This window comes from Opisthocomus hoazin, chromosome 2 (assembly GCF_030867145.1).
Source record: "Opisthocomus hoazin isolate bOpiHoa1 chromosome 2, bOpiHoa1.hap1, whole genome shotgun sequence".
Taxonomy (NCBI): domain Eukaryota; kingdom Metazoa; phylum Chordata; class Aves; order Opisthocomiformes; family Opisthocomidae; genus Opisthocomus; species Opisthocomus hoazin.
This window is the reverse complement of record NC_134415.1, coordinates 78,611,749-78,632,476: the sequence shown is the minus strand read 5'-3', so window position 1 is coordinate 78,632,476 and position 20,728 is coordinate 78,611,749. Positions and strand designations below refer to the sequence as shown.

Below are 20,728 nucleotides of genomic sequence, written 5' to 3'. Positions count from 1 at the left end.
CCTACCCTCAATCCGTACCAGTAATGATCGTTGAGAACCCACCTCTGCCCGTAAACAGCTTTTTCTCTCTCCTTCCCACTGCTTTAAAATTCCATGCTGACAGATGCAAACATCATTTTATCACACAAGGTATTAGTATTATGACATATTTTGCCCTGCTGCCCAGGTTAGCACAGAAACAAAGGCAGGCTAAGCAAGTTTGTATCATCAAACTGTCATCTGATGCTCCACTCTTCCTTGGGAAAAAAATATTATTTGTGCATAGTCCATAGACATGGACCTTTAGAGCTGTTAAAGGAGACACATTGGAGACACCTCTGGCACTAAACAAAGAAGAGTTTCCTCCTTTTCTGCTCCTGCTCAGTTCAGTCCCTGAGGAGAAGGCTGACTTCTTCTGGCACAGGAGACACGAAGCTGACGTCTGAAAGAGGAGAGGTAGGCAGAAGGTGAAGGAAGAGTCCGTCAGGGAGGAGGAAACCAGCATTGCAGCCAGCAGGAGGAGAGGGACATGGGCTGCAGCTTACCGGGAGCGGGAAGGATGGCAAAGCTGGAATCAGCAGCGAGGACACAGGCGAGACTTTGGAGAAGGACATTAGAAAAGAGACTAGACCAAGGGAGAAGGATACATGGACTACAACAGTGTACCAGTGGTGAGGAATGCCACTGGCTATGGAAACAGAAGAAAAAAAAAAAAAAAACACGCAGGTGGCACTAGCAAAGCTGAAGAGGCAGAAAACTGTTGGTGACGCAAGGAGTGGGAAGTGGGACAAAGAATATAAAAACAAATGAACTACATAGGAAAAACAAGACTGAGGCAAAAAAACTAGTGGAGGGGAAAGCAAAGGACAAATACAGAAAATGCCAAGGAGAGACAGGCGCACAGAAAAGTGTCCAACACAGCAAACGCCCCTCCTAACCTCAGCACAAAGTCCAGAGCCCCACCAACTCTCTGGCAAACGTGCCCCCCCCGTCCCCCCCCCTTCCTCTTTTAAGCACTAGTTCCTGTGCAAGTGAAGTTTGTTAAGACAGCAGGCTAACGTCTGTGTTGTGAGCAGAAGGTCAGAAAGAAGAGAAAATGAGACATAAGAGAAGGGAGCCATTGCAGAGAAAAGAATAGGTATAAGGAAGAAGATTCTGTTTCCAGGATAGAAAATGGAAAAATACATAGTACCTGTCAAATTCTTTTTTCCTTTCAGCATGACCTTCAGGGATAAAATCAGTCAGATTTGGGAAGGCAGAAAAAGAGCAGGGCTCAAAGAGTATGTCAAGGGTGGTGAAAAGAACCTGGGACTGACAATATGTGATACAATTAAACTGTAAAAACTGAGAAAACTCTCGTGAAAGCAGGTGAAAAATCTGCAGAAGCTGATTGTAAGATTTTATTATAAGCACTCTAGCATACAAAAGAAGCAGGAAAAGTAGTAAATATTGCTGACAGACTGTGACAGAACAGGGAAACAGAAGGAGAATCAAAAGGTGTATCAACAGAAGAAAAGCAAGCAGGAACAAAAGGAAATGAGAAGCCACGAATACTCACACACCAGATACATAAGGAAATCTAAGCAACAGATTATGAAGGATACTATACAGCGAAGAAACTATATGTCAAATAAAAGGTTTAGAGTAGTGATTAGAGACAACAGCATTTGAAAAGGACAATAAAAGAGCAGCTCTGCTAGTTAACACGAACATTTGAGTAGCATTGCCCCTGACTGAAGAGGCAAATACAAGCTAATACATACAGCTAAGCGACCAGATGCATCATCTGCATTAAATTACAGAGGATGAACGCAGAAGAATTCACAGAAAAGGAGCCAGGAGCCAGAGTCAGAGGAAGGATGACAAGCAAAAGATTAGAAGTTACATGCAAGTAGCCTAGTAAAGAGGATTAAAAACCCCTACAAATAATATTTTTTTCCTACTCAGACCGCAAATGTTTTACAATGGTTATTGAAATAACTGAATGTAATAAGACATTTTGTCCCAATCAACATGTCACTACTATACAATAGGATAACTCAGCCAAATAATCTAAGAAGTGCAACATGCACTTTGTTTCCTCTCTTTATGACATTTTCCACAGTTAGATAAAAATCAAAACAGCACGTCCTTTATCAGAGCGATAAAAAGAGAGTAGGTCAAGGATTCTTCCTTTATCCTATTATTGCCAAGACAGAAAACATGTTTTTGCAATGCCCTACCTAAAAAACATAGAATAGACCTTTTATATTTGGCAAGAAGCACGGAAAAGTTCAGGCAAGCAGCCAGATGTTCTGTTAAAATGCACGATGGTACGGTTTAGCTTTGCTGAGGACCAACAAACAGTGCCCTGAGAATCCAGTCCCAACGCCCTCTCTTCTTACTTAATACCCAGCACCAGATTTTATCCCAAAGGTATAAAAACGTATTTACATATGCACACACCTCCCAGATCTCTTCTAAAAGACAAGAGCATACCCTATGGTGTAAAGACTACAATAATCTCCCAGGAAGACAAAGCTATATCCACAAACAGAAGAAATAACTTAATTCATACATGAAGTTACTCTAGCACAACCTTCCACAAAAACAAGGCTCACTGCCGATGAGTGTTGCAGTGAGAGAGCTTGGGCACTCCTTGTTCCACACTGTCCTCTGCAGCTCTCCTCTCTTTCTTGCCACTGTCACCACCTGTTTATCCCACCACACAAGCTACGTCCCCACCTAAGCAGCACATAGCGGGGTTTCATGTATATACATGTCTGTATGGCTTCCCTTTTGCCCCAGCTTTTTATGGCACAGCCCCTATCCGAGTAGCTGTGCCTGGATTTTGCCACCAAAAAAAGTCAAATCCCAGAACAGATTTACATGACTCAGAAAAGCCCTCAGTCTCTTATCCTGCTGTGAGCATCCTTTACCCTGTTGCTTTCAGATTTTTTAGGTATTTTAAATGAACAAAATAAATTAATGTGATATGACACTGATTTGATGGAGCAACAGGACTCGACCACAAAAGCGACATTACAAATACCAAACAAAATGACTGAATGATATTGAAGAAAATACGATGATAAATGGAAATGTGAAAAGACACACAAATGGGTACTATTTTATAAACCGCAAATATTTTTTAAAAACCTCACTCAGGCAAAGCCATGCAAGGAAGATTCCTTCCTTTAAATTTTCTTTACTATTCATAGCATACGAATTGGACTGTATGCAACAACAGAGCAATTAGTTTAAATACTGCCAGTATTCTCACTGGTGATAATTGGTTGCTTCTTGCAACAACATCTGTTCCATCTTTCTTAAGAAATGAAGTACAGACCCCGTTACCTAGACAACAGAATCCTTCTGAGCATCACGCACTATAAAAGGGCAATATCAACCTAAGTCACACTTTATATTCGTTCTCCCCACTGCTCCCTTATCGCTGTTAATGCAACCGAATGCCATGGCTTTTTAACATTAAACCTGTATTTATCAGGTCACAAACTCAGGCCCACTTTCACACGCATTAAAACTAACAGCTGTGGTACTGTCCTTTGGCCAAGCAACAGTCACTCTGAGGCTTTATATCTGGCCAGTTTCCACCACCGTGACTGCCACGCTGCCAAGCTGAAAATGCTGCAGTTTATGAGTACTCCAAGAGGAAGTCCTATCAAATCTAGAAATCTCAGCTCAGTCCCCTTGAATGTGGCCCAGAAACAGTTACCTTCACCACCATGCCCATCGATTGCTGGAGACATTCAAGTGCTACAGGGACTTCTTTCATATCGGCACTCACTAGTGCCCTCCAGCCAAAATTAAGGACAGTAGGAGCAGACTAACCTTTGGAAGATGTCTTTTGTTGCCTTAGCAAACTCAACACAATTTTATAAATACTGATGAAATATTAACAACAATGAAGTGCACCAGATGACAAATTCCTCTGTGTGCTCTCATTTGAGGCCATATTCCCCCCCCCAGCTGTGCATGTGATGAAAGACCAATGAACATGAAAGCTCAAACAGTGTGTGAAACCTTCGGATTAAGCACTGGGAAAGGAAAAAAAGAGAGCTCATTGGGGCAGAACAAGCTGCAAAACAATGACCACCACTCAGCTATCACCCTAAATTCATCTCACTTCATCTTCCTCCTGACAACACCTGAAATTAACTTTCCCTCCTCCTTCACCTTCCTCTTGGCTGGGAGAAGACAACCAGCCCTGCCGATCCTCAAATGCATATGCTGTAGCTGTCCCTGTTCTGGGCAAAACTTCTGCAGGCGAACTCCTATAGCTTTCTTGCATTTGGTTTTGCACGAGCAATAGCAACCATGCTCTAGGTATGCACTTAAAGCTTCAAGTTAGACAGTCAGTACAAGTCAATAGCACCAGAAAATGCTAAGCAAGACAAGGAGAAAAGGCTATTAAATCAAAATATAAGCAATCAGTTCACTACAGACCACACAAGAGAACTGAACACTTTAGGACTTTACTAACGCAAACATCACTGGTACTGTAATGGGAATGCTCTGACAAGTTGTATTTCCACATATTTCCGCTAGTATGCAGAACATAGAAATAACTATATGAAAAATCTGATAAGTAGATGGCATTATCAGCATTAACTAGAGTAACCAAGCGTGCTAAGTCTAACCACAGAAGTCTGTTTTTTTATGTTTTGTAGATTCTGCATTTTAAGCGGGGACTTCAAGGTCACTTAATTTGATAAGACAGAAATGGAATGCTTTAAAGGAAGACTTATATAGCAGCACCTTATCCAGCAGTGTTTCATAGAAGAAAGACGACATTTAAAATAACCCCAGTGGGACAGGAATATAGATCTGTTTTTCAGGCCCATCTGTGCTGAAAAAAAAAACATGAGTTCTGCAAGTACTGAAGAAAGAAAACAAAGAGCTTGAAAATAGTCTGGATTTGAGATGCCCAGAAGAAGGAAAAATGAAATAATCCATCTGGCCTCAGACTGAAAATCTAAACAATGGAGATAGCTGAAAACAATTTAAAAACTTAAAATCACAGTAAAATTCCTTATTTAGATTACCAGGCTTTGAGCAAGTTCATTGAATTTCAGATAGGGAACAATACAAAAGGCAATTTAGTAGCGGTGAAATACTTTTTAGGCCACAAGTATAACAAATACTTAGAGACAGAATGTAAAGCTGCAAGGATTACCCATCCTCAGAAAAATCAAATAGACTAGATAAAACCTGGGCAAGAACAAAATCACTAATACCTAACAAAAATAATGTGTCAAAAAAGAAGGAATAATTATTAGTCTGAAGTGCAAACATACAAAGGCAGATGAGGATACTGAACAAACCTTGGAGCTGGGTCAGAGAGAGATCATCAATCAGAACTAAGAACCAGTAATAAGAAGCTTTTTTAGAGTAGAAGCTTAGAGAAGTCAAACCAAAATGAATCCAAGACAGAGCTTGTGGACCGGAAACCACTGTATTGCTTGGAAACACCAAAGGCATCTGGAGATAAAGGGAGAAGAAAGCAAGGAAAACAGTACAAATGGCAACTGAGGTAAAAAAGAAACTAGAGAAATCTAGTAAGTAAGTGAAAATATGGCAACACAATGAGAGTTGAGAAACAAACTCTGCAGGGGCCATGGGATAGGACAAGTTCATTAGCACAGAAAGAAAAGGCAGAGGCTTCCTCAAATGTCTTCAGAAACTGGCAGCAGATCTCTCATAACTGTCTATCATCAAAATTATTCTACTAATAGCTTCTTTCCTTGTGCTGCTCACATATTCAAAAAACTGATGACTTTTTCCAATAGTATAGCCTGTCAGGACTACCCTAACTGCAGTATCCTCCGGTGGCAGCATATGAAAAAGCTCCGGGCCAAGTGTACCGAGCGTACATGTACACCCACAATTTAGTACATGCTATACACACAGGCAACAGGCAGGTTTAAGGAAGCATCCTGACACTGCTAATGAGACACGAAGGATGAGCACAATGCTCTTGCTACAAGGCAGAAGCTTTTTGCCAGTCAGATGGCCAAATGGAGCAAAGAACAAAACCATGATGCTCACACCTTTCTTATCAAAAAGAAAACTAAGCAAACCCTTACACAGGAACAACCTCGCACTGTAAGTCTGTGGACAAGAAGCATCACAGAAATTAAACACATCCAGGCTATCCATTTAGTGACTACCATACTGTTACCTACAGTTTGGAAACAGCAAAGCTTCCCTGTGTCTGAAAATCCCCATACAATAATGTATCAAGCCATCATAAAGACAAGAAAAATCTCAGTAAGATAGTGGAAGCTGTATTTAAACAGAGCTGTTTTTCAGCTTACCACAGAGGTTCACAACAAAACAAACATCACACAAACTTTTAACATAATGAAATTTAATGAAGTGAATAAAGTTTTAGCAGAAGGTAACAAGACATTTTTCCTTCAATAACAAAGCTGACTACAACTTACATACAAAAACCTGCAGAGTAAAATATGACTATGACTAAAACCACTACCCACTTAGTCATACACAGGGCTGAAACCAATGCCAAACAATTATTGAAAAAAGCAATTTTTTTGTTAACATTTGATCAAGCCCTAAAGGTTTCTCCACTCATGTTCCACTTTCAGTCCAACTATCTCTGTTCTGTATTAGTTTATCCAGTTTCGGCATTACCAATAACATTTTATTTCTGCCTCACAGACTCAGTGGGTGCAGAGAAGCCTCAGACAGCTTGCAGGTCAGGATCAGAGAGACCAGTAACAATGACACTGTGGTGGGACTGTGTCACAGAACCACCTGACAGGCATGGGGAATTGGATGAAGTCTTTTCTAAAACTCAGAGAAGTCTCTGAACCATAAACCCTCGTTCTTAGGACAGACTCTAACCTCCCTGACATCCACTGGAAGGGCAACACAGCAGGGCACAAGTAACCCAGGTAATTTTTGGAGCTTATCAGGGATAACTTCTTGATATATACAATGGATGGGCCAACAACAGTGGCACACAGCTGTTCTCAAAACAACAAAGAACTGGTTGGAGATGTGACAATCACAGGCAGCTTTGGCTGTAGCAACCAGCAATTCGCACAGTTCAAGATCCTGAGCGGAGTGAAGAAGGCAAGTAACAGAGCACAGACCTGGAGGTTCAGGAGAACAGACTTCAGCTTATTGAAAGAACTCGTGGGTGGCCATGGGGAGCAGCTCTGACGAGCAAAGGAGCTCAGGAAAGCTGGCAGGTCTACTCAAAAATACAAGTATCAGGAGAGTGGCTTGGCTAAGCAGATTGTCAGAGCTCCAGTGCAAGAAAAGCAGTATACAGAGGGGTGCAAACAGGGACAGACTGCATAGGAGGAGTTTAGAAACATTGCCCAGGCACGTAGGGATGGTGTCAGAAAAACCAAAGGCCACTTTGAATTGACACTTGCAAAGAAAGCTGAGGGCGACAAGAAGAGCTGCTGCTACGACATTAGTAGTGAAAGGCTAAACAAGAAAACGTGAGCGTATTACTGAATGAAGTGGGTAACTTAGTAACAGTATCTGAAGACAAAGTCCCAACTTAAAAAGAATCCATCCTCTGAAAACCCTTGCCATCACCTCTCAGTCTGAGACATCAAAACCAGTCACATGTAACGTTAAATTAGACAAAGGCACGTTATAGTGTTGCATAAAGTCAGTATGCCATTTAAACAATTTTACAACTCCACAAAGAATAAACTCAAAATATTTATAAACTAGTTTTACTGGACTAGTAAGGGAAAGTATAAATGCAGGAACATAAGGAAAATATGTAATGAGAAAGAATGAGAAGCACAAGAGAAAAAGAAAGGTTTATGACAAATTCAGAAGAGAACCCAGAATTTACAAATATTCCAACTGAAGCTTTTAAACATATAAACATATGTTTGTGTGCACACACTCACACACAATCTTGCAGGGAGTATTTAAGTTTGGCAAATAAATTTTAAAATGTCTTTCCTGCATTATCTGCAACTCTGTTCTTTATTCGAGTGATGAAGTAGCTATTTGCTTTCAGTTCACTGCTGCCTACAGCTTAACCTGAAGAGGATTGGCTTTGCTTTTTGTTCACTTCTGCTAAAGGCACCATCAGTTGGTTTTGTATCTGTGTGTTCTGAGACTATGCAGGATCTGAAGTGAACAACAAATTCCAACTGAAAACATCGAACCTGAACAGCACTGAACACCCATTTTCCCCAGTCAGGTGCATTGCAAATTTGGGTTATATTCTAACTGATGTCAAACCCGAAATCTGTAGAGAAGCTTCTTCAGCTCACACTGTGATAGAATAGGGTAAAAGCTTGCTTTCTCCTTTTTAACATACTTGCCATTCATTGATATTGCTCTCCTGCTTTGAGCAGAGACACAACTTCAAGAAAAGGAAAATAACCTCTGTATGAAAAAAAAGTCTCAAATGTTGTATTTAGAAAGCAATAGTGTGCTAAAAGCAGCATTTCCCTTTTGCATGCTCTTTGCTGCTGGTGGTGTTAGACTGCTGAAGGAGGGGACTGTAGTTCGACAATGGAGCTGACTAGCCGATTCAGATGATGTTCTACTTTCGTTACAATTACTTGACAAAAAAAAATATACTTCAAGCTGTGAAACTTATTTTCATAAGCATTACAGTTCATTTATGGGTCAGTAAGAAAAAAGTCTATTCAATACATTACAACAAAAATCTTTTTATTCCACATATTTACTACCTGTATATTTTTGTATTTAATGAATTGTTCTTTCAGATACAATAAAATAAAAAAAGACAAAAAATGTCCACAGAACACTTCTGAAGAATAACCAAAGCAGGAATTTAAGTACTCCCTTACAGAAAAAAAGCATTTAAATTAGATTATACAAGATTAGGCCGTGTAACGCAGAGAGCTCTTATTCTTCCTATGGCATGCAAAACATGAGTTGTCATGTAGCTGAACCAAAAACCTCCTTCCAGCTGATTCATACTTATAAAATCACGATGCACAGGACACTTCTAGCCAACACATGCCTTAACTCTCTAATAAAAATCCCTTCCAGAAATTTTTTTTTTTAAACTTATACTTATTTGACTGCCTCCAGCTATTGAAAGAGGGAGTGGAGTTTCAAAGTTTCCACAAACAAATCTAACAATCTTTTCTAATTAGGTAGTAGAGAATTTATGGGGAGATTTTACATTGCCAAATATTCTACACAGTAATATTATCTTGGCAAGTGAAAAGAAGTTCTGACATTCAAAAGGAATCTCCTACAGTAAATGTTCTCAGGGACACAGACTTTTTTTAAAGCCTTGTTTTATCTAACCTCACCTTAAACAAAGCCACGGACCAAGGTTAGAAACCTACTTTTCTACATAACAGTAAATACTGCAAGCTGCTGTGATTGTCAAGGTCAAACAAAAGGTCAATACAGCCAAAGCAGAGGACTTGTACCTATTATGAAATTCCATTCTTCTTCTACTTGAATAGAGCCAATGTCATTACAAATCTTCCAAGTGTTAGGACTGAAAAGTTATTATTCCTGTACAGCTGATCTTTCCTGCATTCCTAAGAGACAAGAGACAGGCCAAACATGTTCTAAGGCCAGCCTCATCCACAGTCTCAAATTAAGTAGCTTCACATTTAGTTCACTTGACTAAGCGGTTTCCAGCCAGGGAGGTGCGAGCAGCTTATAAGTGACATGCAGCACCTGACAGAGGTAAAAGCAAAGCAGCTTTACCAGCTCCACCAGCAAGGCACGACGCGTCCCCTTCAGCGTCCCTGCGCCATGCTGCCAACAATTCCCAGTGTGCAAAGGAAGGGCACGGACAGCAGGGAGGTGGAAAAGCAGAACACAAATACAGCTCAAGAGAGCTGACACAGAAAGGTTACAAAAACCTACTGTTTAACCTGTAAGGCTTCTAAACCCCTGCCCGCCCTCAGAAACTGGGGATGACAAAATATTTGTACCCTTTAGCACTTTGTAACATACATTGCGTCAACGGGCAAAAGGCCTGAGAATAATTTGTGCACACTAAATTGTTCAAACGAGCTTTCAGTAACTCATTTAACATTACAGTCTGAATTATTTTAGCCTGTACCCATAAATGCAAGTATGAACACAAATGCCAACTACTGCTCCCGCTGGTGTCCCACAGCGTACTGGCAAGGTTTCAGGGTCTCCCAGAAGGAGCAGGCTCCAGCAGCTTCACTACCAACCCACAGGCCCAGGACGTGGCAACTGAAACGGTTACACGTCCCAGACCCGACATTCACGCAGGGCAAAACTGCAGCGATTCAGGGCGCTCTTAGGTAAGGCTAGGAAAGAAATGCTGCTGGTTTGTAGCTCTGCTCCTTCCATTTAAATCATCTGTAACAGCCTAGTCTAATTCTTTTTCCCCATAGAAAAAAAGGCTACTAAGCTATTAATTAAAAAAACCCGATACAGAAAACTCCAATGAAGTTTAGAATTAAGCTCACTGTTTACAGAGAAGATGGCTAGAGTGGGTAGTTTATCCTTGGAAGAGGGGAAGTTGTCGGTGTTGGGGGTGGGGAGAAAAGCAGGAAAGGACCAGGAGTTGACAGAAGAGCCTCCTAGGACATAACTCAAGTCAAGTTCACACGAAACCTTTAGTGCTAGTCATCTTTGTCTGCAGGCTGTGCTTTAGAGAGGAAAAAAAAATGATCTTGTAAAAAGACATTCTTAAAGTATTCTCTTTCGGGTTAAGTAGAATTTCAGAGCAAGACCATATTCACTGCAGTATAAGCGACTATTACAAATACATCATTTCTTTCCAGGACATTTTTACTACTATATTTAATATACTTACACAGAACTGTCTCAGTAGAACAACCACAACACACTAAAAACATTAACTGTTTTTCAGAGGAAAATTGAACTTATTTTCCATTCATCACTGAAATTTTTGAAACTATGTGCAACTCTCAACAGTTCCCTGGTATAAGTACCATGTGTGTTTTGGTGACAAACAGAGCCCAAAAAAAAGAACTTGGGAATAAAGTTCAGACCCTTGAAAAATTTTCCAAGAACTTTCCACTTCTCACAGTTTCATACCGACTGCAAACTTGCTGAGGATGGACTCTGTCCCAGCACAGAGTTCATCAGGGAAGATACTGAACAGTATCAGGCCTAGTATCAACCTCTGGAGTACACCACTAGTGACTTGTCTCCAACTGGACTGTGCCCCATGGATCAGAAGCCTCTGAGCCCAGCTGTTCAGACAGTTTTCGATCCACCTCACTTTCCACTTATTTAACCTGTACTTTGTTAGCTTGTCTATGAGGATGTTATGGCAGACAACGTCAAAAGGCTTACTCAAGTCAAGATAAACAGCATCGACAGCATTCACCTCATTCACCAAGCCAGTTGTCTCACTGTAGAAGGCTATCAGGTGGGTTACAGATGATTTTCCCTTTGTAAATTGATGCCGACTACTCCGAATCACCTTCCTGTCCTTCATGTGTTTGGAAATTCTTTTCAGCTGGATTTTCTTCATCACCCTCCCAGGGACTGAGGTAAGGCTGACCAACCTGTAGTTCCTCTAATCCTCCTTCTTGGAAACAGGAGTGACATTTGCTCACTTCCATTCGTCAGGAACCTCCTTCAATCACCATGATCTTTCAAAGATAATTGAGAGAGGTCTCCTAATGACATTGAGCAGTTCCCCTCATCATTTCTGGGTGCAAACCATCAGGCACCGCAGGCTTATGTCTCTTATGTTTAAGCACTCCCTAACCTGGTCCCTCCAAAGGTAAGTCCTCCTTCCTCGACTTTCCCTCTGGACTCAGGAGCATGAGATTCCTGAAGACCAGCCTTATGTGTGAAGACCAAGGCAGAAAAGTTATTGAGTACCTTGGCCTTTTTCATGTCATTTGGTTTCTGCAATTCCTCATGTGAAAAGCAACAGACAACCGCAAATTCTGGAATGGACTTAGGTCCTAAAATAAGTTCCAGTGGAGACAGCTGCAAACAGTTTGGGGTCCAGCCACATAAGCCTAATACCCACTGTCCAAATCAGTCACTGAATTAATCTCTTTCTCTGAATATAAAATGAAATTCAAGCAAAGACATTTTACTGCTTTCTCCTATCCTCCTTTTCTTAATACTCACAATGAGACTGTACTTTTCTTGCACTGTTAGCCAACCTCATATATCACAAACAATTGCACTGAAGTTCTTCCACTCTCAGGGACAGGCCACGCATCCAGGTATTTTGAAAGCACCACTGAAGGGCACTGATAAAGAAAAGGCATATATTTTTCTTTTCTCTGAATTGTTTTTTCCCAAAACCCACAATTAGAAGTTTATAGCCTCTTCACTATGGAAAGCAAAATACTTGAAGTAACAAGCATAATCATCTCACAGGAAGTAAAGCCTTAGGGACATGAAATCTCAGATAAAGCTGTATTACCCTGGTGCTTTTTTGATAAACAAATACAACATTCCATTACCATTAGCTGTTTGCAGACTTTTAAAGTTGTACCTATTGGTTCTTAACAGATGATGGCCAAGGTACTTCCAAGGAAAAAACAGCCCTAACAAATAATACCCCTCTGGCCTGTTTCTTCTGTCTCCATCTGTCATTCAACGAAAGCAACTTAGACAAGGTAAAGGGGCAAAAAGTAAAACACAAAGGCAGTAGAATTGAATAAAGTCTTCCTTTCCCCAAAAAAGTACATAAGTTACCTTTTCAGCATAGTGAACAAAACTCATCCCAAAACATGCATCAAATAACTTATAAATCCTTGTCTATCTCCACACTTGATTACCTTCAACTCTTTAGCCTCTTTCTTCCAAATCAATGGATACAGGAAAGTTCCTCCTGCATCAAGAAATCCAGCTCCTCGCTTTAATACCCAGTAGCATAATCATACACTCTCCTGTTGTGCAGGCTTCCAATATATCTTTAAACTACCTCGCAATAAATACGCTCTGATGTCCCACTTCTGAATGGAAAAGGACAGAGTTTTCTTAAGGCCTTAAAGTCTAAAAATGTATTTTATTTCTCTTCCATCTTCTACAATGCAAACTAAGTTAACAGATCTCTGGAGCCATTTTGTCTATAAATAGCTCTAGGAATTCAGGAATTTTTTTTTTTGCCCACGATACAAAAACAATTAGAAATCCCATCCTGATGGTCAAGCAATAATGCAAACATTTCATCCATCACTGGTTCAAAAATAAGCTAATACAAGTCTCTAACTAAATAATCATGTCAACATGAGAATTCTATATTTCATAACTCTCAATCATATTTTCCAGCTCAACTCTTCAAAAAAGCTGTTGCTTAAGCCCAGCAATAATCTGCCTTGTAAGAACAACACAGGAATAGCTGGCATTTCAGTTATCTTCAGAACAGACTTCAGTTACAGGGAAGAAACTAGCTTTTTCTTTTGTCCCTCACAACTTACCATGTAAGAATGCCCTCTAGTATTTTCATGATTCCTTCAGCAGGTATCAACCTACTGTTGAAAGAAAGTAATCATCACTTGCTCTAGGAACCACTGCCTATATGATGTTTTCATGGACATGAGCTTTCTTCCATGAAAAGCTCACAGTAGTAGTGGTGAAAGAGGCTTTACATTTTTCAAAGTTCTAAGCAAAGACAGACCAACCCGACCTGTAACGTCAGAAGACAGGAGTGGTCCACCTTTTCTTTTAGGCAAAGTTAGCCAGTAGATGTTATTCTGAGTGCCTAGGCAATACTGCACACAGAATGGTCTTGAACTGCAAAACTGAACGCCTTTTTGTTCAGCATTGTATTGCTTGAGCACATTCTTGAGTGTCTTCAAGTTACTGAGTTATTAAAATATTCTGAAGGCACACAGAGAACCACATAGACTGTTGTTTCTCCCATGTTCTCAGTTTCCACAGAATACGGGTGGGGTTTGGAGTTTTGGGGTTGTGGGAGGGGGGCGTTGGTTGCTTTTGTTGTTTTTTGGTTTTTTTTAAGACGATAAAAAGAACTACCCATGATACTTGAACATAGCCTCTCTCCAGGCTGATAGTCTTTATTTAATTAGTAAACATTACCTTCTTCGTTACCTATCTAAGCATTTAAACATAATTAATGCATTAATACTTAATTTTGCAAGTCAGATTCTCTTTGGGGAAAATGCATTTCATTCTGCTTGTTTCTGTGTGACAAACGCTCATATTTTTTTCAACTATTTTTCAACTATTTCACCTTCACCTTTTTCACATTTCTAATATTTGACTAACCTGAATTTTCACTGAGGCAAACAGTGATTTGCTACATTATCTCAGGTTATAACAGAGCTTTATGGTAAGTCTGGAGTAGAGTCCAGTATCATTTGAGGAAGAATTACAGGAAGAACCACTGAGAGGATTTAAGCGACGTACACAAGTACTTGTGAAACTTCCAAGCTGTACCGAGCACTGCACAAAGCCTCCTCAATTAAAAAAAAAAAAAAAAAAAAAAAAAAAAATCAAGACTGAAATGGTGATGTATCATCAGCGGGAAAAAAAAATAAATTTTACACTCTGTACTTCCTCATGATGTTGTGCCCAGGTATGACAGAATCAGCTCCATACCAGAGTGCTATCATGACAACAGGAAAGTCTCCTTCAGACTATTCCACACATCTCCACAGTAGTATAATTTAAAACAGGCAAAAGACAGACAAGAATCAAGCAAACAACCTCACTGCTGCCAAAACAGACTTTATAGTAGCACGAATATAATTTAGTATTGACATTAAAAGAGGACTTCTTATTTCCTCCAAAGGCAGATATACAAGCAAAAAGGTCATGTGGTAAATTCTATGTAAAGTGACTGACAGCAATGCAGCCACCTCTCAAATCCACAAGTGACCTTGACCTTATAGTGACAAGCACTTTAAAAGGATAGCAGTTTTATTTGCTAAGTCTCTTCATGCAGAATTACCACAGGCACTATGCTAAACACAATACAGTGGTTTGTTCAGTTCATAAACATCATGAGTTTCTAATGCCTCACATTACATTGCACACCTGATTGCTATATTTCAGTGCAGCACTACTAGATCATAAAAAGCTTTAGGCACAAATCCTATTGCACATTTCAACAGTCCTCAGCATAGTGACAGCACTCAAACAAGATAAATATTTAATCAAGCAAGTGCACTACTTTTGCAATGCAAGAAAATCTTGCATTACGAAATTTTACTTATTATCCAGCACTTTGACAGTAACACACATTTTCAGTCATAAAACAAATATTTAAAGAACAAAATCTATCTTCGTATACAAACACTTAATTCTTACCAACTTCAAAAGAATGCTATATACACATACATATGTATGGGCCCTACTGTGCTCAAAAGTGAGCAGCTTTTGAACACATTTTTTCCTCCTAAAACACACGTAATAAAAATACAATTAAAGCTCCTTATTTTGCTATGAAAATTCTCTATACTTAACAAAGCAAATAAGGAATGAGAACAAATTGTTCTCAGGTACTAAAGTAGAGTAAGCTACCATTCGTCTGAAACAAAATACATCATTAGCAAGTAGACTTATAATGACAGCTGTAATCTTTCAGAACCTTCTTCCTTCAAGTAATTTTAATAACATCCAGTTTAACAATAAATCTTCATTAAGAAGTTCATGTATATTTCCCTCTCAACACATGAAAGCAGATAAAGCAAAACTATACTAGAAAAAGGCATTATCATTACCTAGCAAGAACACCTCTTTCCACTCTAAAAAAAAGTATTATTTAGAAAGCATTTTAAGAAAATCTTGTGTTCGAACAACTTTCATGCTTGCATACTTTAAGGAAAACATTTAGATAACCTTTCTGTTATTTAGTTCAGAGAAAACAAAATGTCTTATCAGTTGAGTAATAGTGCCAGTAAAAATACTTTCATTCATGTACACTTACTGCAATCTCTCTACAGGCCGACATGGATATCCCTGTACCTTCGATTTGCTTCAGTGCATACTCCTTTTCATCTTTTCTGTACACAAAAAAAAAATAGAGAGAGGAATATTTTTAGCTTGGACTTACATTACACCAACCAATACAAGTATAATGGTTTATTTTAATTTGGTACGGATCACAAAGCTGAAAAGCCAATCTGTTTTTATGCATAAATTACACTTAGATATGGAAAGTAGGTTTCCCTTTTACAGAGACTGCAAAAATCCCAAACTCTCGCATGAAGAAACTTTGTTAACCTCTATCCATTTCTCTCTGAAACCATATAGATAACTGCAAACACATCTACAGAGAATTTTGGAGGACACTTCTCCTGCAATTCCAGCAAAAAGCAATACAGTTGTATCGTATCCCATGCCTGGAAAATTCTCCTAGAAATACCTAGGAACTGCAAGGATCTTACTTGATTTTACAAGCCACTGTCAAATCCACTTGTACTTCTGAAATACTATTATGTTTTAAATTAATTATACTTATGGAAAGAACATGAATTTGACCAGGCAAGTTTCTGTTTGCCAGAACACAAGCACAGCACCCTCCTCGAGTGCTGGCTACCAGCAGGCCCCTACATGGTGTACGAAACACTGTGCTCTGAAGTACAAGGCCGAAACACAGTACGACGCTTTTAAACAATCACAGTTTCAAGTGATTTAGAGGGAAAACCAACAGAAGAAAATGAAGTAGCATCTCAAAGCCGTTGCAACACAACATAACCACCTTACTGCCTATGGCAAGGTTTTGCAGGGTTCAGCTATCATCGATAGACGATCATAAGCACCGATACACACAGTGCTGATGCACGTCTGCGGACTCACCCCTTATGGTTCAACAACCCCCATCAAAATTCCCTATGGCATTTCTGGCAGACTTCAGTTTCCCCTTCGTCCAGTCCAAAACCATTTCGTTTTGCTATGCTGAAAAATTAACTCGCATTAGTTTCAGCCTCCTTGCTTTTAAGTAGAGGTCTGTGTCCTACCCAGCTCCAGCCTCCTTGCCACCCCTATCTCTGAAATTCATGGGATGAGAAGTGGCTGAGTGGAGGAACGTGGGGAGGGGATGAGATTGACCAGAAATTATAACTGTCTACACGTATTAGTAACTACAGGTGATCACTTTTCTCAGTAATTTTCAGTAGCAGCTAAACCCACAATGCATAGTTAACATTGTGCTTGGCTTCCGTTTTGCACTACGTTTATTGAAGAAAAAATACGACAAGAAAAATTCCAGCTGTATTTGACTGCACATGAAAACCCAGTGTGCTGCAAATTTTGAAAAAAAACTAAATCCACCTTTGAAGTAGGAGTCCCTCAACAGCTGTTGCAGCTGGGAAACCTGAGTTCTGGTGCTGCAACTTAACTTAGAAATATTTGTTATTCCTCTCTCAAACAAGCACTTGCATGAAGCCTTTGGAAATCTGAAAAGATATTCCCTCCAAATTAAAAACAGAAATTCAGTTGTAATGGAATTCCAATCCGCTTTATTTCAAGCAGAGCATTTCAACGTGTTTGGGATTTGGTGCAAGACTGATCTCTAAGGAAGCAAGACCAAGCACGTTAGGCTACAGGCATGAAGGGCCTCTTTCTCCAGGAGTAACAGATGATCCTTCTGCAGCTGAAACGAAAGGAATGGGTTATTTTGAGGTGACTTAAATGATTTTGGAATTTCCAAAAAGAGAAATACATTCTCATTCTGCACAGATTTTTCCATGGAGAAATGGGAAAGGCAGCAACTTACAGCACGCCTTACAACTACCCCCAAAATATTCACTCATTCAGATACTCGGATACAAACCTTAAGAACAAGCACACATGACAAATGAACATAACAAGATTGGACCCTCCTCTTCTAAAACAAACTTTTACTCCTCTATGCTAATTAGTAATAAATAGCCTCATATCACAGTATTTCAAACATATAAGTTCTGACTCTGTACTTGGCAGGTGAAGGAACACCCAACACTTTTCAAGTGCCAAAAGGAAGCCTAAGAAGTCACCATTACTAAAATTAGGCCAAATACTGCATTAACAGCTCGTAAAAGCTGTTCACCAAGTACACTTTCAGGAGTAACTTCAGAAGTGGACATGCCTGTTTTCTAAGCAGAAGGATTCACCAGGATCTACTGACACCAGATTCCTTCTTTGCTCCCAACTGAGCAGACCTTTACTTTCATGAATTGGTCGTTTACAAGAACTTGGCTCAAGACACAGATGCAGAACCAAGAAATGTGTAACTTTACAGCTAATAAGCTCATACCTTACCTCAAAGAAATTGCTTTTGATTTCATTAATTAGTCCAAATTTTAAAGAGTAAATAACAAATGCCCAATCCCCTCTCATACATAGTTCTGCCATCTATGCAGAAGATTTACATAAACTGCAAAGTATTAGCCCCACAACTCAGATCGCTTACTGAGACTGTGAAGACAAAATTATGTTGGCCATAGAGCCAAAACCAACTCTGGAGATTTAAAATTGGTCTTAGCTTTTAAACTACGGTCATGCTTAAACTACGCAGTACAGAACGATCCTGTGCAGACATCATTACTATAATAATATGGTAGCCATTGTTAGAAAACCACAACTCTTAGTGGAGACCCCAAAAGGTCATTGTATGACATCAAAACTGTTATGGACAAACTAGTCAGATTAATTTCTCCAATTAATCTGAAAACAGTGTAGTCACTACAGCACTGCAGTATACCCTTCTTTCGGCACGTCTACTTCACCGGGCATGCCACCCAACTGATACGGCTACCCTTGAACTAGTTCTACAGATGCAAGCACTGCACTCAGTTACTCAGCCCTTCACAGACTGAAGCTCACTGCAGTGACAGCCTTCAATGGCATCGCTTAACACCACAGCCACTGTGAATCTGTCACCACTTTACAGTCAGCCACTCTACGCAGGATTTTAACACACAAATGAGAAATGATGAAAGATGTTTAAAAAAAACAAACAACCCAACAACTTGAGATATTACAGCGTGTGGGAAAAGAAGACAATCCTACTCAGCTGCAAACAACGTACTTCTAGGTGAACACTGAGCAAAAATAGGGATAATGAAATACTTACCTAACATAAATGGGTATCAAGAATCAAGAACTTCAAAGCTACCTTATCCCAGATCTCTCAAAAAATTTTGAACAACAACTTTAGAATCATAAACATAGCCTCCTTTAAATACATAAATATCATTTACTTGCTTTGGCAGAAATGAAAGTCTATACGAATACTTTTCCAAAGTTAACTGTTCTTATTATGCAAATGTAATGGCTCTTTAAAGCACCTTCCAAAAGATCACCACCAACGGGTATTTTAACTAGTAATAGTTCCCATTTACACATAATCTCAAGATAATTTGAGAAAAATAAATATATTTAAAACTTCAATATCAAGTCAGCCAACACAATCTGATGAAATACACAATTCTGGTTACTCAACAAAATGGTATTAAATGGCCAAAGAAAAAAAAATAGGTACTTTATTAGCTATTTCCCCACTTGTAAGAATTCAATAAATAATGTCAAATGGTGCGTGTGACAGGTAAGTATACCATTCGACTCCCTAAAGACCTATGCTCTTATGAAACACTTGAGGCGGTTGGAAGTATTTCAACTTAATGTTGAATATACAGAAAAACTCTAGTGAACTTTGAACACGTTTCAAGAACTTACACATAATCATACAACAGGAAAATTTTCATAAATCCTTTTCTGACAGATCCTATACCAGTACATTTTTCACTAGAGAGCAGGTCAAGTGCGAATAGGTTTAAAAACCAAACCCGAACAACAAACTACACAGCTCTTGTATGAGGCAAACGGCACCCATGCTAGGGATAGCCAAACAGAAGCAAGGTCTTTGTCCATAATCATTTCCATCTGCTCCACAGAAACACTGGCTTGGGAGCAGACCAACAACCATGAAGGTCCTGCTGAGCGGGGCTTTGTCTGAGGGCAGGGAGCAAGTGGCATAGACCAAGGTTTAATCAAGCAGGTTCTACTAAACAGCCACCCTAGGCTAACGGTGGCAATGTGCTCGCTGAATCAGAATGAAAAACATAGCGAAACAGAACTGAAAAGGAACGCTATTCTTTAAGAGGCTGTGACTCAACAATTTTTGTTAAAGTTTTTCAAAACTGATGCAGAAGAATTTGCCTGATAAAACAAGCATCAGGTCACACCTCCACAAGGTTTCTCCACGTTCCAAGTTCCCTTATCCAAAGCTCAGGGCAAAGATCAAAACGAACATTGTTTCTAGTTCCAGAAGCTTTACAATTTGTGCTATTTTAGCAGGGATTAACTTTTCACAAAAATGGAACTGATGAGATACCCCTGTCCTCAAAACTTCCTGAGTCGGTATTTTAGATAGCCGTAGGCAGCATCCAAACACAAGGCTCCTCACACCTACCCACAATAATTCAGAACATCTGTCTCAAAAATCTATACCTGCATCAGGCCATAACCTGGTCTTTGAGCTTAAGCTTTCCTCCCTCACCAATAAATATTCCATTCTGCAAGTCCTTAAGGTTAATGTTAACATTTCAATTTGTACAGTGCAAAGGAAAAATCTGCCCTCTTCCCCCACAAAACTGTACTCAGCTGGCTTATGTCCAACTGCAGTATTCAATGCAGAAAATGAAAATACGATTACTATTTCTTCTGGGTACCACTTTCAGTTTCCATTTCCCAAATGCTTTAGAAAGACAAAAAGTACCAAATTCACTTTAGAAGGGTGCAGTTCAGAAGACTTAGAATAATGAAAACATTTCAAAGGAGTTAAACTGTTTTAATTATTGCAATTGTACTTCAGAGTGCTCCCACC

The 20,728-nt window shown here is 39.5% G+C and overlaps 1 protein-coding gene across 3 annotated transcripts in view; it reads right to left on the bottom strand.

Moving 5' to 3' along the window:
* Positions 1–20,728, bottom strand: part of CDK19 (cyclin dependent kinase 19) — a 133,460-nt gene that overhangs the window by 98,605 nt on the left and 14,127 nt on the right. For all 3 annotated transcript variants that reach the window (XM_075414211.1, XM_075414213.1, XM_075414212.1), the window contains one exon: positions 15,848–15,923. In XM_075414211.1, coding sequence (XP_075270326.1) covers positions 15,848–15,923 — 76 coding nt within the window. The remainder of the gene's footprint in view (positions 1–15,847; positions 15,924–20,728) is intronic.